Source organism: Lacerta agilis, chromosome 14 (assembly GCF_009819535.1).
Source record: "Lacerta agilis isolate rLacAgi1 chromosome 14, rLacAgi1.pri, whole genome shotgun sequence".
NCBI lineage: Eukaryota > Metazoa > Chordata > Lepidosauria > Squamata > Lacertidae > Lacerta > Lacerta agilis.
The window spans coordinates 18,260,198-18,277,657 of NC_046325.1; the positions used below are offsets into that span (position 1 = coordinate 18,260,198).

At 45.6% G+C, this 17,460-nt stretch overlaps 1 protein-coding gene across 9 annotated transcripts; it reads right to left on the minus strand.

The window, feature by feature from the left end:
• Positions 1-1,916: 1,916 nt before the first annotated feature.
• DKKL1 (dickkopf like acrosomal protein 1) lies at positions 1,917-17,372 on the minus strand. 9 transcript variants are annotated; one of them, XM_033171268.1, is made up of 8 exons: positions 17,245-17,372; positions 12,589-12,766; positions 10,429-10,563; positions 9,212-9,310; positions 4,528-4,623; positions 3,827-3,974; positions 3,100-3,262; positions 1,917-2,279 (listed from the first exon to the last, which is right to left on the minus strand). In XM_033171268.1, the coding sequence occupies exons 2-8, from the start codon at positions 12,724-12,726 to the stop codon at positions 1,937-1,939; spliced, it is 1,122 nt and encodes a 373-aa protein (XP_033027159.1). In that variant the 5' UTR covers positions 12,727-12,766; positions 17,245-17,372; the 3' UTR covers positions 1,917-1,936. The 9 variants fall into 9 exon arrangements, with proteins under 9 accessions (XP_033027159.1, XP_033027161.1, XP_033027160.1 ...); XM_033171270.1 differs by lacking the exon at positions 17,245-17,372 and adding an exon at positions 17,190-17,212; XM_033171269.1 differs by lacking the exon at positions 17,245-17,372 and adding an exon at positions 14,673-14,738.
• Between the last annotated feature and the right edge of the window lie 88 nt (positions 17,373-17,460).

A 17,460-nucleotide genomic window follows, 5' to 3' on the forward strand; every position in this document is an offset into this window, starting at 1 on the left:
GCACCGCGCAGCTCTCTCAATCAGCCTTTATTCGCGAGGCTGAGGAAGAGCAGCCCCTCACACGAGGGAGAGGAGCCCACCGAGAAGCCGAGGTGGAAGCGTCCCAGCGAGGGAAGGAGACGCGTACGGAGAAACCTTGCCTCAGCGACAGTCGAAGCACAAGCGGAGATAACCCCTCCGCCGCGGCCTGCAGAGAGCGGGAGACGCGGGAAGCCGGACTCCCGCTCCGAGGCGTTGCTATGGGAGACAGGGAGAAAGGCGGGAAAACGAGGAAGCGGAGGCGCTTGCGCCTGTTCCTTGCGCCCGTCGGTGTTTCCTTAGGAAAGTGGAGAGGCAGGAAGTTCCTCTGTCAAGCCTTCATCCACCATGGAAAGATGTGCTCGCATGCCGGCTGCCTCACTCTCCACCAAACTTTTCTAGCCAGCCATGGGCGTAGGGGGAGGGGGGGGAGGACGACGACAGCTGCCTCTCCTTAATCAATAGTGTACAAACCTGAGGTTCTGCCCCCCCCCACCCCTAACAAAAGTCCTGGCTACACACCCATGTAAGTAGCCCTCTGTTTTCTGCACCCTCCTCATTGGTTTAATTATTAATTTCTATACCATCCGTCGTTTGAAGAGAACAGAACAATTTACAATAGAAAGCACACAAAAATACATGCATGCCTTGTGGGATATCTTTGGGAGAAGAAAAATCTTAGGAGTAAACCCGACACAACATGGACGTAGCCAGGATTTATGTTGGAGGGGGGAGGCTTCATGTTAGGGGGAACAGAAACTCATTTAAGTATTTGTATTGATTTTTTATGGTGGTGGTGGTGGGGAGCTTGGCTACGCCCATGCTACACAAATCCAGAGTGGAGTCCCAAATATAGTTGGGGTGGCGCCTTGTATGCCTCCTTCCCGCGACTCCTGCAGCCAAGCTGCTGCCAAATGTATTGCTCTGCTTTCCTTTGAGGGGGCAGCCCATGAGCTCCATACACACCACCCAGGCTTGCACCCCTTCCAATGTATACTATAAGCAAGTCTCCCAAAAGTAACTCGGCAGCTTCCTAGTTCTCTTGCCATTTCTTGCCTAAGCTGAACCATAGAATCATAGAATCATAGAGCTGGAAGAGACCACAAGGGCCATCCAGTCCAACCCCCTGCCAAGCAGGAAACACCATCAAAGCATTCCTGACAGATGGCTGTCAAGCCTCTGCTTAAAGACCTCCAAAGAAGGAGACTCCACCACACTCCTTGGCAGCAAATTCCACTGTCAAACAGCTCTTACTGTCAGGAAGTTCTTCCTAATGTTTAGGTGGAATCTTCTTTCTTGTAGTTTGAATCCATTGCCCCGTGTCCGCTTCTCTGGAGCAGCAGAAAACAACCTTTCACCCTCCTCTATATGACATCCTTTTATATATTTGAACATGGCTATCAGATCACCCCTTAACCTTCTCTTCTCCAGGCTAAACATACCCAGCTCCCTAAGCCGTTCCTCATAAGGCATCGTTTCCAGGCCTTTGACCATTTTGGTTGCCCTCCTCTGGACACGTTCCAGCTTGTCAGTATCCTTCTTGAACTGTGGTGCCCAGAACCATTACCCTAAAAGTGTAAGGAAGATGGGATTTTCAGAATGCAGATGTTATTTTTAGTTATAAATATTTAACAGTTCCCACTGTTGAATAAATTTCTTCAGTGTAAAGAATAAGAGACTTTGGTAATTAAGCAGTGTATAAATACCTTAAATGAATAAATCTGCATTGCGAACAAAGCAACATTTGCACAGCTACTGGTGTGAATGATTTAATTAACAAAAACTTTTTTTGCTGAATGGAATCTAGAAATAAGTGGATTATGAGGGAAAGTACAGAGATTAAGACGATAGGCATAAAAAGGGTTGCAAGCATTGAAGAGGAACAAGCTATGTAAATCATGGGCCAAAAACAATTTAATTAGTAAAAGCCAGGCCAAATGTACTGCCCCATTTCATTGGCCAATTGCTTGAGTTCCTGGAAATCTGCTTGTTTGGGATCAGCCATATCTTCCTCCCATGGCAACTGCCTTTTCTCATCATAGTCTTCACTGAGCCCCTTTGGTTGGCCAATATCTTCCATGGAATAAGGAGCTCTGGGCAGATTGACTAATGCCGGTTGGCCATCTTGCACAGAGTCATCATAAGAAGCATCCTCTTTGTCACGACGCATCAGGATTGGCTGGTAGAAAGAGAGCTGTTGGTCTGGTCTACTAATATCCACACTGTTCTCTGAATTTTCACATGTGGAAACTGTTGTATATCTAGGAGAGAAAGCAACTGGTTGACAAGGCTGAATGATTGTCTCTCTCTCATATACACACACACACACACACATATAATATATTTATACACTCAGTGGTTTTTTTCTAAAAAAATGTTTAGGGGTACTCTCATTTTCCTACTCATATTGAAATACTGCCCCTCAATGAGGCCAAACGTAGACTCACAAAATGTTTAGGGGTATGCGTCCCCCCAGAAAAAAGCACTGAGAGAGAGAGAGCGCACACACATATATAAACACCCACACAATACTTTTCCGTGTATAAAACTAGGTTTTTTTACTTTAAAATGATGTGAAAAACGGGGGGGTCATCTTATACACGCGGCAATCTCCCCCCAATTTTCTTAAATTGGAGTCCCTAAAAATAGGGGGCGTCTTATACATGGGGGCATCTTATACATGGAAAAATATGGTGTGTGTGTGTGTATGTATCATCCCATTCCAATCAACATTAATTGCATCTTGCAGAGTATCCTAAAACAATATGTGGAGCAAATGCAATAATATAAGACTTCATTTATTTTATCTTAAATCAGTCTTGCAAAACAGAGTACAATTTTATTAGCACATGGTTCATTGGGGTATTATTATTGTAATTAATTTATTAACTGCCTTCTGCACAACTGTCTTAATGTGATGTACAATAAAAAGCAAAACACAAAAAAACAAAAACCCAACCTAGTTAAAAATACAAGAAACAGCAGATACACTTAAAACAAAACTAAAACAATGCAAAACAGACAGTCTTTAGTTGCAGCTTTCCCTTGTGAAGAATTCTACAGAGACAGAATCCTCCTTACCTTTTAGCTCTGCACTTCAGCCCTTGGGCACATGGGCAATACTGGCTAGGTCTGGGAAAGGCTGTGAAGCTGCCCCAACCCATCAGTCCAAAGAGGGAACTGGTGGGAATCTGGCATACTTCCCCTTCCTTTGGATAAGGAGTGCAGACTGGGAATGAGAGAGCTGTGTTGGAGACAGGACAGAGATTATAAAGGATTATGTGAAGAAAATCCATAAAGTAAAATCTGCCTGGAATATCTGCTATACAAAATACACTGGATTGGTTCACACGTAATTCTAAGACAAACTATGTCGTGGCATGAATGAGCTACTATACTGGTGCACATTTAGAAAAATTCAGCCACTTAGCTCCTCTCCTTGTCCTGCTTCTGCCATGCTACTGGGAGCTAAACCATAGTTAGTCTCTTCGCATTATGTGCAAATCCAGTCCTGTGGTTTGTTTCAGTAGCCCAAACAAAACACAAGCCTGTTCTTGGCTTACTAATTGTGATTATGAGGACAGGGGTTATATCAGGACCATGGTGTGAGAGGCAAAGGTTAAATGCCTCTCCACGTGCACCGTGGTCTCAAGCTGGATTATAGTCCCCAGGAATTGGTACTTTCAGTCTAAAAAGCTTTCACACAACTCCAAGTAAAGCAGTCAACATCACAGTTTGGTCCCAAATCCGAGGGTAGGAGGAAGTAGATTATCACGCCCAAGGCATGAGTACATAAAAACCATCTTACAGTTGCTGGCGGTGCAACACAGCCCCTGAGCACACTTGTCCTGGTGTGGGTCACATCTTGTTCCACTCTCACCACGGCTCACACCTTTTGCACACCTGCCCCATACACATAGGTATCCCAGACAGCATTCCCTGTCCTTCCAGCATATCTAGGAGACAAAGCATGATGACGACACAGCATCTAGGAGGTGAAGCATGATGATGGCACAGCATTTATTCTTTGAAGCTCAAAACTAGAAAATTCGTTTAAGATACAAGGCACTACCAGTGAAAAGACCCTGCCTTATTTTATTTACTCAGGATATGCTACTCAAAAGGCCAGCTTCTGTGTTTGCATTTCAAAATATGAGCAGACCAGCACCAAAACTGCACAGGACAAATGCCCTTTTCTCTCTTTTTCTGAGACCCCTTTTTCTTTCTCACTCTTGCTCTCTTCCTGGCCAGCAGGCTGTCTGTCAGGCAAAGGGCAGATTCCTCTTGCCAGAGGCCTGAACTGATCGCATTCAGAGAGCTTTTGAAATTAGGCAGAGGGCCACATGCAGACTAGGACTGCAGGTTGCCACCACTCTTGTGGAAAGTAGAAAGCAGGACTTCTTGGCAGACTTTTGCTTTGGTGCCTCTCGTTTTAGAATGTAAATACCCCTTTCTGCGGTAGAAATATTTTCCAGGGACAGTTCTGGCAGCAAAGTTGAGCATACTCACTGTATTCTTGACCTTACACTGCTGGCACCAGGAAGTAAGGAAGGACTTAAAGCAGAACTGGTCCTTTTGGCAGTCGCTGTCACTCACACATTCCTGCTGGAGAGGAAGGACATGTTTCAAAAGGGCTAAAAGTTGGCTTCTGTGGAGCATCTTAGCTGGCTACTAGTATGGGACTTCTCCCTACCTCAGCTCAAACCTGTAAGTTTCCCATAGTTTGCTCTACATGTATGATAAGGTGATAGAGTGTTACTCCTTTTGGAATATTAATGGTTACTGCAAATTTTATTTCTGAATGCACACCAGAATATAAACAGCTCCATTTCCCATATACAGGTATTCCCAACTAGCATTGTATTCAGTCATAGGGAATTTAAGTGTGCACTTAAGCACAGGCTCCAAGCTCTCCCATTCCTTGCTTCCCTTGAACTAGGACAGGGGTGGGGGAACTGTTTTCAGCCCAAGGGCCACATTCCCTTCTGGGCAGCTTTCCAGGGGCTGCATGCCAGGGGTAGGGCCAACAACAGTGACTTGCAAAGGCCAGATTCCTATACAACCTGCAGGCAGGGAAGCAAGGACCATAGTTCAAGGGCACATCTTCTGAAGCTGGCAAAAGCACTCAAGAAGGTTGTGAAGAGCTGGTGAACTCACAGGGAGGGTGTGCAGACTACAGAAAGTCCTGGTGGCTATTTAATGAGGCCTGTGAGGTCACATTTGGTCGCCAGCCTGAGCTTCACTGCTCCTGGACTAGGAGAAGCTCTGCTGGAGGCCTTCATCAAGAGCCTTGCTAGAGAACTACGTATATAGAAACCCATTGATAAAGCTTTTAATGTTACCAACACTTGTGTGGAACTCGGAGCCAGTGTGGTATAGTGGTTACAGTGCTGGAATAGGACCCAGGAGACCAGGGTTCAAATCCCCACTCGGCCATGAAAACCCTAGGGTGACCGTGGGCTGGTCACAGTCTCTCTACCTCACAGGGATGTTGTGAGGATAAAATTGGGAGGAAGAGAACCAAGTATGCCACCTTGAGCTCCTTGGAGGAAAGGGTGGGGTATAAATGTAATAAATAAAACAAAAACACAGCAGCCCCAAGAGGCCATCTTGTCACCTCTCCCACCTCGTGGAAGAATTCAGATCAGACACAAAAAGCACCCACACGAGCAGTGCTTGGAGCACGTGAAAGACAGACAGAAAATTGCAAATAAACCTCTTATCCCTCTCAGGCACACCAGCTGTTTTGCCTTACATGCCACAAATTCTCCTGCAAAGTACCTCAGTTTGGAAGTGGTACTTCTAGTACACAGATGTTTGTCTTAAAATGTTTGTGCCATTTATCTTCACAAGAATCCTTCACAGTTGTGGCGAACACAGGATGCTGAGTGTCACCTTCGAATGCACAGCACCCGTTTCGAGAATTGTTCCAGTTCTCACTCTTACATACAATACACACACACAAAACACAGCTGGAAAATACCGTAGTTCTAAGTATGGTCTGGTATGACAGTCAGATGCACTCTTGGTGGTTTGATGTTTTCTCTTCAAAAAGAAGACATAATGTGGGAAACCTCTATTAGTTCAGGTTTCCTTTTTTGATGCTAGTATGTAACCTGTTCGATTTGAAAGGAAGAGTGAAGTGCCAGATAAAACCTCAGAAATTCATTTGGGTGAGTGATTTCCAGCCGCCAATGCCCTGTGTAGGTTTCTGCCTTTCCTCATCATTCATGCACAGAAACGTATGGCTTATTTTTTTGGTAATTTATTCCAGTCGCAGAGTACAGCTTTTCTTGGTACAGAACTATATAGCAAGCCACGAACAAGGTTGCTGTTGAAGCTGCTAGTCATCTACTGAGTTTTCAGATTTTAACAAGAATTTGCTTCCTGTTATCAGATTAACAAGCTGCTCTACTCTGTCTCAAGGAGGGAGGAAGTTTGTTCTTGTTTATTATCTCTCTCGTGTTTTTTTGTAAAAACAATAACAAAAATGATTTAATCTTTATTGTTTTTACAGGGGGGAAAATACAAAAGAGCATGGTGCTGATAGCGCCAAGTTCACAGGTTTGATCTCCGTTTGGGACAGCTGCATATTCCTGAATTGCAGGGGGTTGAACTAGATGATCCTCAGGGTCCCTTCCAACTCTGTGATTCTATTGCATAGGGAAGATCTTTATTTAATGTTGAGCATCAATCAGTACAAATTTATTCAGTCGATTGCTGTTTCTTGGGCTGGTGACTATCAAATTTAACTCCATGTTTTAATCTAGCTGGTCAGATACCAAATTCTGCTCTGTGTGGAAATGATTCTGCATATCTTTATTTGGAAATTTCATATATATTTGGTAATGTAATGTTTTATTCCATGTTGTAAGGCCTTTTGATTGTAGACAGTGATCCTGAAACCAAGACTGATGGGAAAAAATGGGTTACCTTGGCACAGAACTTTTAATGCCCCAGCACAGATAGATTTAACTTACAGGCCAGGTTTTAGGTATAACCAACCATTTCCCAGCCTGCTACAAGAAGAAAGTGCCAGAAAGGGGTGTGTGTATATATATTTCTCTCTTTTTTCCTTCCTCTCTACACAGAGACAATTCCAGTCTGTTTTCTTAGAGCCAAATGATGATATTTCTGAACAGGGCTGGGCGTAATCAAAGAGGAGAGCAAAATTGAAGTAACCTGACGTGCCCTTGATTTCAGTGGGGGAGTTGGGCTGCTCTCATTGAAACCAACAGGACAAACTGCTCAAAGTTTGAGGGTGTAATATCGAACACTGCTGGCAATTACTACAGCTTGTAGGTCAGTGACAATATGACAGGTGTAAGAAGAATTATGGGAATTATTGTGGAAATAATAAGAATTATACTCCCTTGCTACCAGCTACGCGTAGGGTGAAACTGCTGCCACCTCTCTCTTTTCCTTCAAATTCAACACCTACCTTTTCCACAGTTACATCTGCACCATACATTTAAAGCACACGCCCCTCCCGATAAGGATCCCGGAAGCTGTAGTTTGTTAACAGTGCTGGGAATCGGACTCTGTGATAGGTAAACTAGTGTTACCCAGGTTCTTCGGGGGAAGCCATGTGCTTTAAATGTATGGTGTGGGTGTGATGGTAGCAAGGCTTAAGAACATTTCACAGCAGTCACCCATGTTGCTTCCCTCCCTGTGTTGTTTTCCCATTGTTGATTGTAAATTGTAAGCTCCTTGCAAGCAGAGACCTGTGTATGTTGCCTATGTGCACTGCTACATGCAGTGGTAGCACAGGAAGAATTGTTGTTGTTGTTGTTGTTGTTGTTGTTGTTGTTGTTGTTTTGAATCCCGGCCAGGATTCAGGTGGTTCTATCTGTGCTATTCTGTATTCAAGATTCTATAACATTAACTTTAAAAAAAAAAAAAAAAAAACATTGCTCATTCTCAGGGTTTTGTTTTCAAAAGGAAATATTTTTATTTCAAGACTTTGAGAGAAACTCTTTTCCCCAGTAGGAGGATTTTGTCCCCAGCCTGCCACCCTGTGGATGTGAAAGAGGAAGTGGCTAGGAAAACAGAGACATTCTCTGTTTCCCAGGCAAATTAGAGGTTTCCCTCCTGCCTTACATTTTCCGCCAGAAGAAAAAGAAATGGCGCTTTCGTGGAAGGAGCTTGCGGTTTGGGGTGACAGGCAGGGCCTTCTTCTTGATGGGGTGCGGGGCTGTCAAAAGCCCATTCCGAATGGCGAGCAGCCTGTGCCTCTTGTCAGTGGCCGGCTCTTCCTTTTCCCAGTTGGCTTCGGGGATGGGCTTGCTCTTAAGATGCTGGGGCAAGCGGAAGATTAGAAAGGTCAGCCTAGGCCTAGGCTGGGGTGGGCCCAGCTTGAGGAACCTGAGCCCAGTGCTCTCTCTGTCTGCCTCAGCGCCATTTTCTTCCTGACTAGCCACTGGCTTTTTCTCCTGGAAAGATACAGATAAAATGCAACCAGGGTGAGGATATTACCTCAGTGGTTTGTGGGAATCAGCCTAAGGAGGACTTTATGCTTAGAATGAGAAGTGGGAGGTTGTCCAAGCTGGGGATCCACATTCTTTTACCCCCTCCAGGAGAGCAGAGGGGGTCAGAGGAAAAGGAATTCCTGGGATAGGGAAAAGACCAATCTACGGGAATAGGGAGAAAGAGGGGGGCAACCTGTGGCCCTCCAGATGTTACTGGGCTCCACCTCCCATCATCCCCTGACCCCTGGTGACGCCAACAATATCCAGAGGACCAGAAGTTCATCCATCCCTCCTTTTGGAGAAAGCAGAGGTACAGTAGTCTAACAAGGTTTATTGGTCATGATAGATGAACTGAACTGCCAGCATCAAATGCTGGGGACAGATAGCACAGGGCAACTGCAGCCTTCCATCCCTACTTATAAACTTCCCAGCGTGAAAACCTACCTGTGTAGATCAGGCTAGTTTCTACCCCTCCCTGTTCTCCATCCAGGGAGCTGAGAGGCATGATCAGAGTTGTAAGACATATTCAAGCCTGGGATAAACATGCAAGGGGGATATGAAGTATGCCCACTGAAGGAGAGAGGTCTAAAGGCCAGGCAGAGAGGTCTGGAGGGATGGATGTAGAGTCTAACACACAGCTTGCCACGCACACCAAGTCACATGCAACCAAAAAATTAGCTGAGGAAAGGTGAGTGGGCTTGTCACCCTCCTGAGCGCACACTGACCTCCTCCTCTTCCTCCTCGTCTGGGCGGGCGTCTGCCTGTTCAATAGAAGTCACTGTTTTCTCTGAAAACACCATCTCTCCTGTACGGTTATCAGTCATCTGCATATTTTGAGAGAACAACATTAAGATTGCATGGGAACGACAGAAGAGGTGAACAACCCTCCTTATTTTTAAACATTTGTGAGGCGGCAGCATGGTTGGTGGCAGAAACATCCTCATGGCAAGGCTCCACAGAGCTATGGGGACAGTTGATTTGGCTTCACAGGGGCAAGGGGGTGTCCTCAAGTGCCTGCACTAGACCTGCGACCCCCTTAGGAAAGAGGTGGAGAGCCTATGCCTGTCCCATCAGCCCTAGACAACATGGCCAGTGGTCATGGATTATGGGAGTTGTAGTCTAGCAACACCTGGAGAGAGCTGTGGTTCTCAACGTGGCTCAACAGTCAATTCCTCTTCCCAGGGAACTCTGGGAATCATAGCTCTGTGAGGGCAACAGAGGTCTCCCAACAACGCTCAGCACCCGTTAACAAACTACACTTCCCAGGAATCTTTTGAGGAAGCTCTAACTGTTTAAAGATGTATAATGCCACTTTAAATGTACAGTGCCAATGGGGCCCTACTCAGATTAGACCCATGGAAATTAATTAACCCAAGTTAGTCATGTCCATTAACTTCAGTTGGTCTGCTAGCATGGGACAGAACCCATAGTCTCCAAACAGCATGCACCAGATTATAATACCAATGGTGGACTGTGGGAGGGAAAGAATACATGGGGGGAAATTATTCCATGGCTTTGTTGGGATGGTTGGTTGCTTGAGTTGCAATATATACACAGAGAGCCATTTGTCACAATGGGTGAAAGCTGACAGGAAACATGAACTTGTTTCAAGAACCATGTCAAGGTTCAGCCTTGCCAGATAAGCAACTGGGAGTCCAGGGCCTAAAATCTATGCCAGGCTAGCCAAAGGGGTTCTGCTGACTGTGGCTGAGCATCTAAGCTGTCCTCTTGCATATATTTTATATATTACTGACAAAATGCCATTTAGTCTAGAATTTGCTGTCCCCAAATGGCTACCCAACGATAGGGACGGCCTAGACACCACCAACTATATTGATCAGAACTTGCATCCCCAGGTATTGAATTGCCAGCCAGTGAGGTAAGTTGAGCTTGGTTATCCATGGTTCTTCATTTTGGTTTTGGTTTTCAATAGCCCACTCACTTTGCTGATTTCACGGTGGCTGTACACAGTGGCATTCCCCACTTTCCGCTGGTGCTTCTCCTCGTTGTGATAGTTTGAGGGCAGCTTGCTGATATCAACAGAGGGCTCAAGCCGGTCTTTCCCCAGCACATCCTCCTACACAATAGACAAAAACGGATCCTTATACTGTGTAGGGAAAGGAGAAAGAAGGTCCCTTCAAATGAACTGTTTATTGAGCATCCTGATTCCCCTGGACAAAAGGTACACAGAGGTTAATTATGCGCGATCTTTATTTAACTTTCATTTTTATTTGTTTGCAGGGAGGTTATACAACAATGAGTGTTTGTGCTGCGTTCATTCCAATTCACTTTCGGAGTGTTTGCATGTCTTCCGGTATTTTATCCCACACCTTTCCACTCATTTCCTCATCACTTTCTTAGCCACAAAATAGCCCATTTCTTTTTCAAAGTGAATTTCATTTACACTTCAATTTTGCAAACCTAAACTCTGAGGATGCATTTGGATCCCACCCGCAAAACGCTCACTGTCCGTGCAAGATACCCTCTTGCCCACCCTAAATTGACCTTTTTACAGTAAGGAAAGTGATGGGGAAACTGTGAGTCAACAGTTGCTTGACACAACCACCATATAACCTCTCCAAACAAACAAACAAACAAATGATTGATAAAGAGCCATCATTGTCATTCCACCCCACAAACTTAATGCAAATAAATCAAGTTGAATGATTAATAAACAGGTCTGGAAGCCCAACAACATCTTCTCCCTCTCTCCAAAAAGTAGCCTTCATCGGAGGAATCAGTTAAAATAATAATAAACATAAGTTTGTTTTCTTACTAGTCTTCTGTTTATTTTTGAAAGAAATAAATAACAATGTATTTTTTTAAAAAAAGAAACAAATTTGAGTAACAGCTACCAACAATGCTAGCCTTAATAGTTCGTAGTTGGTCAATTTCATCACAGGGTACTGTCAGATGAGATATCCCTCTGAAGGCTGGCCAGACACCACTTAACTGTTTAACTGCCAAGGCCCAAGATGTCTAGCAGAATCCTCAGTGCCTGCAGGTGAGAACCACCCCCTTTCCGCAGCTTCTAAGAATTCTCATTGAGGAAAACAATAAACAGGTCAGTGTGATTTCTGCAGCAAGGCAGAAACAATTTAGATTTAAACTTTAAGTTTCAGTCTGGAAATTAATTGAAATTAACCGTTACAAGACAAGATGCCACACCCACAAAATGCTCACAAGCTGTTGTGCTGTCAGGGCAGGACTTTGATGCAGACTTCTATAAGACCACCAAGTCTGAAATTGCTCACAAGTGTAGATTTAACAGGTTTATTATGCCAGCACAAAGTATTAATTTCAGCATTCAAATTTCAAAGCAGAAATTAAGGATTGTGCTTTCCAGATATGTAGAATTCGGCATTCTTAACGCCCAAACCCCAGCTTTTGAACCTAAAAATCATGAGAGATTTGGTTGTGAACCTCTGAGAAATCAACATTTTACATTCCCAAAGGCTGGGAATTGATCGTATTCTAAATTCCCATAATGTAATTAGCACTGGAACACTCTCTCATCCACCTCCAGGGGAAAGCACACACCCAAAAAACATTAACTGTGAACACATCATTCATTTAAAGCACACAACTTGCCCCAGAGAATCCTGGGAACTGTAGTTTACTCCCACAGAGCCACCATTTTCAGCACCACCAATAATACACTATAATTTTCAGGAGTCCCTCCCCCCCCTTTTTGGAGAAGGAAAATGTGTTTTAAATGTATAGTGGGTATGCAACCTGAGCGCATCATGAGCAAGAAAAAGAAGAATGAGCAGGTTGTGGGGAATTAGATGATAATGAGAACGAGATGGAGAAAAGTTATTTGAGATCTTCCTTGGGCTTTAAATGTAAAAGATGGGCAGATACCCTCTAGAATTCCTAGATGCTGTGCAGTGTTAAACTGCAGCCTCCGCCAACCTGGGGCTGGTGGGAGTTGCAGACTGGAGGATACCAGGTTTATTGCAAGAATCCTCCCTTTAAAAAAACAACAACAACTCATTACAGATGCTCACAGAACATCTGAAGCATCCCTTCTATTATGTGGGATGGGTGTGTGTGGATCCGATGCTCCCCCTCTCCCTCTCTCATCATCATCATCCCTTACCCGGCTCTGCTCAAAGATGTTGCGAAACTCCTTGAAGAGCCTCTCCACGCTGGGGGGCAGGAAGGCAGCAGATGCTGTGTTCCTTCCTTGCATCAGAGCTGTCAGGCACCAGAATCCCCACACCAGCGGCAGCAGCATCTTGGGCCGATCCCTGATTCTGTCGCTGCCAGAGCCAGACCTGCGCAAAAGGCAGAAGCAGAAAAGGGGAAATATCGGGGAGAGAGAGAGGAGCCAACCCAGCAGGCACCGCCCCTGGCTGCCGGCTATTCTCAGACCCTCCCCTCCTGCACTCAGGCGTCCACACAACCCCACAACCCTTCTTCCCTTCCCTCTGCCCCAGAACAACCCGCATGGAACAGTGCTTAAATGCCCAAAGGGACAGTGGCCTTTCCCCCCAAATGCCAAGCAAACCAAGTCAAAAAAAGCAAGGGTGGGGATCCTGTAGCCTTACAGGTGCTTTGGGGCTCCCAAGAGCCGTGGGTCGGGCCAGAGCACATGCTGTGCGTGCAGAAGGTCCCTAACATCACCAGGTGTCAGAAACCCTGAAAGGTAGCTGCCAGTCAGTGCAGGAAACACTGAGGGTGGATCCACACCATATATTTAACACACATTTAAATAACATGATTTCCCCAATGAATCCTGGGAGCTGTAGCTACCATGCTCAAGAGCAACAATTCCCAGCATCCTTAACAAACTACAGTTCCCAAGATGATTTTTTTTGGGGGGTGGAGTTGTGTGTTTTAAATGTATGGTGTGGATCTGCCCTGAGGTGGTCACACCAATAGACTAAGCGTGTTCCAGCGGAGGGTGGTCCATGAGGAAAAATGGGGATCTCAAATTTCGGCGAGGACCCTGTGCGATGCTAAAATTTGCCCCCCCACCTCTTTCACTCCATTTACATCATTATTGTGGTGCCCCCTCCCCCATGGCACCAGCGTCCAGCACAGCCCCTAAAACAACCTCTGATATTGGTCTGCCACCCTCCTCACACCCACCCCTTCTCGGCACCCACACCCTTTGGGGTCAGCCACCCCTCTGCCCCACACAGGGGCTGCAGCCCACCTCTACTTAACCCCCTCGATTCACTAGCCAGCCTGTAACTAAGCAGAACTCCCCGTCGGTCAGTTTCTGACAAGGAGCCCATTTGAAAAAAGGTTCCGGTTCCAGAATGTGCCAGCTTTGCCTGACATCTGTCAGGGCAGAGCAGCTGTTTCTCCACACAGAGCCATACAGTATATGTGTGGGATGTCTTTTTACGGCCTTCCCATAAGCTGCCATAGGCCCCTTGAAGGATTTAGAAGGCCTTACATCCATCGCCCTATTTGCAGTGTTTAGTTTGAGCTAGGGTTGACTCCAGAACATAACGTGAATCCCACAGAGTTCAGCACTAGATGGAACATATGAAGTAACAATAAAGGACACTTCTGAGCATGTCAAGAGCGCTTTCGCCTCACCGTTCAGGAAACAGTCAGGCCCCACTGCAGAATATGAAGAAGCAAGGCTTTTAGGTCAGAGGGGCTGGGCCTTCAAAGCCCAGGAAGGCAAGTGAAGGCTGCAATCCTAACTCCACTTACCTGGAAGTAAGCACCTCTGAATTCAATAGGTCTTACTTCTGAGTATATATGGTTAGGATTGCACAAATGTCCACCTCAGTGTCTTCTCCCTCTGCCTCCAGTAATCCAAAGGACCAGATCCCCACATCTCTTCATCATCCACACATTTAAACCCAGCTGCTACCGATAAGGACCCAGCACAACTTACAAAAAAGGAAAAGCAGCACACAATAAAGGCCAAGATATTCAACATTAAAAGCACAGGACTGAAAGCAAACATCTTTGAAGGAGGACTTATGGAGATCCCTGCTGGATCAGCCCTAGGTCCATCTAGACCACACACAGGGCCTGAAGGGCATATTGCTTGTGGACATGGAATTTCTATTAAGTCATAGTGGCCAATGGTGGTCATAGTGTGGTGGTGTGGTGGTTAAAGTGTTGAACTAGGACCTGGGAGGTGAGGGTTCAAAACACCCTCCCAGCCCTGCACCTCGCTGGGTGATCTTGGGACAGTCTCTCGGCCAAATTTACCTCACAGATTTCCAGTGGGCATCAAATAGGGCAGGAAGAACTCTATGGCTGACTACACACCATACATGTAAAGCATATGCCCCCTCTCAATATCTTGGGAACTGTAGTTTCTCCCTCAGAACTACAAGTCCCAGCACCTTTAAATTACAATTCCCAGGGTTCTTTGGGGGAAGTCATGTTTAGAGTCAATCCCGACATACCCACGCTTCCTCTTGTCCCATTGCTTTTCCCCGGGACAACAGTGGCAATTTGTGTTTTCTTTTGCTCCAATTTAGCACTGAAGTGCAGGATTTCCCCGGGAAAGGAGCAGGACAAGGGGGAAATCGCTCGAATTCATGCCTAGAAAGTGTTGGTCAAGCAGAAAACCATTTGAGCCCCAGTTTCCTAGGTAACAGGACAAATGGAAATGTGGATGAGCCCAAGTAGTGCTATTAAAAACTCAGATAGTAACAGATCTTTGAAGAGCAGTGTGCTGTTTATAGAGCTGGTGGAAGTTCTGGTCCCCAAAAAAAAACACACCTGGAGGGCCCCAGATTGGGGAAGGCTGCTTTTCATTACTGAAGCCTACCACGGTCATTTTCAATCTGTGTTCCTCGGAGACTTGAACTGGGTTGCTAACTAACCAGACAGAACCACTTTTCACAGCAGTGTGGTTTGCAGGTATTATTAGCTGGTGACAGTGTTCACTAAGCAAACCCTTACTTACAGGTAAAGGTAAAGGGACCCCCGAGGGAGCCGGCATACAGCTTAGTTAGCATGACTAAGCTGCTTCTGGCGAACCACAGTAGTGCACGGAAAATGCCGTTTACCTTCCTGCTGGAGCAGTACCTATTTATCTACTTGCACTTTGATGTGCCTTCAAACTGCTAGGTTGGCAGGAGCAGGGACTGAGCTGATCGGCAAGCCCTAGGCTCTGTGGTTTAACCCACAGTGCCACCCTCGTCCCTTTATCCCTTACTTCGCAAGTCAAGCATTATCACTTGCTAATAGCTGCAGAACAAGCTGCCATTAAGAGCACAGGAGCAGGGTTCAGTAACCAAGTTGGCAACTGTAACCCTAAAGTCTTCTCCTGCAGGACATAGCCACAGAAGGGAGTTGAATGAATTGTTTAGAATCACTCTATCAATATTTTGCACAGGGTGACAGCTAGGCCTTAGAAGAGCAGACCATGCTAGCGTACATCCCAGAATACAGTGGAGGCACTGTAGCAGATATGCAGAGGTCCCTCCGCAAAAACAAAACAACAAAGAAAGTAAATCGCAGATTAAAGTGTTTTCTGGAGGCAGAAAGTTTGGAACCCACTGTATAGCAGCCCTGTAATATAAACACTGGATTCCTGTGACTGGCTCTCATGGCCAGGAAGCTACTCGCTTCCATAAGAACAATGGCTGCATTTCTGCCATGTGACCATTAGGTGGTGACTTATGATTCCAGTGAAACTGGCATGTACCATATTGTCAAAAGTCCACCATGATTAAAAAATCCAGGAAATGACTCTCCCCGCCTGGGAAGTGTGTGCATGTGTGTGAACTGGAGGACTCTTATTATTCCAATTTGTCATTTTTCCTATATATACCTCACCTCATTTAGGACAGCATCTTTGCAGGAGATAAGGTTTTCATATTCAGAGATCTGGGACTGCAAGAAGAAAGCATAATACAAATAGCTGCCCTCAAGTTATAGTCACAAATTCATACTACAAAAACAGCAGTCATCTGACAAACTAGTTGAACATGGATATTTTAAAGTACCTTCATTTTAGCCTTCTTTGTAAACAGGTCTTTGATTTTACACTTTGAGTTTTCTTTCTCCAGAAGCAGTTTCTTGTTCTGAAAGACAAATGCAACAGACATTTAACATTACTATCTCCCATCGCCAAAGAATTGATGCTTTTGAATTATGGTGCTGGAGGAGACTCTTGAGAGTCCCATGGACTGCAAGAAGATCAAACCTATCCATTCTCAAAGAAATCAGCCCTGAGTGCTCACTAGAAGGACAGATCCTGAAGCTGAGGCTCCAGTACTTTGGCCACCTCATGAGAAGAGAAGACTCCCTAGAAAAGACCCTGATGTTGGGAAAGATGGAGGGCACAAGGAGAAGGATGAGATGAGATGGTTGGACAGTGTTCTCGAAGCTACTAACATGAGTTTGGCCAAAATGCGAGACGCAGTGAAGGATAGGCGGGCCTGGCGTGCTCGGGTCACGAAGAGTCGGACACGACTGAACGATTGAACAGCAACAACAAGCAATTTAAAGCTAATTTATCCCTCCACGAATTTGCTTTAGAATCTATTCTAAACAAGTGACCCTGCCCGCATCTTGAGGAAGTTAACTTGTGCGTCGTTCCCTGTTTTGCAGCATTATCACACCCGGTCCCCCAAGAAAGGTATCGCGCGCCCTTTCCTGGTCCCGTTTCCTGCTTGGCAGGGTGTGTGCGTGTGTGTGTGCGTGGCCTGTGTGAACACTAAGCCCCGCCCCTTCCAGCCCTCGGCTCCTCCCCTCGTGGAACTGACTCACTGCTGCTAATTTAATTCCTCTGCTCATTCCAAGGATTCCAGAGGAAAACTGTCACCTTTCCAAAATACCACGCAGGCCTGTTGCTTCTCTGCGCGCACCACCACGCTGCTCTTCTTCCCATTTGCAATCCCAAGGAGTGGGCAGGAACCTCCTGGATGAGTCAAAATTAACCCTAGCGGTGAAGAGCTTTTACATTGTATTCTCTTCCTTTTTCACGCCCCCCCTTCCCCCCCTCTTAAAGCAAAGTTCAGGGAAAGTTTCTCTTTTACGT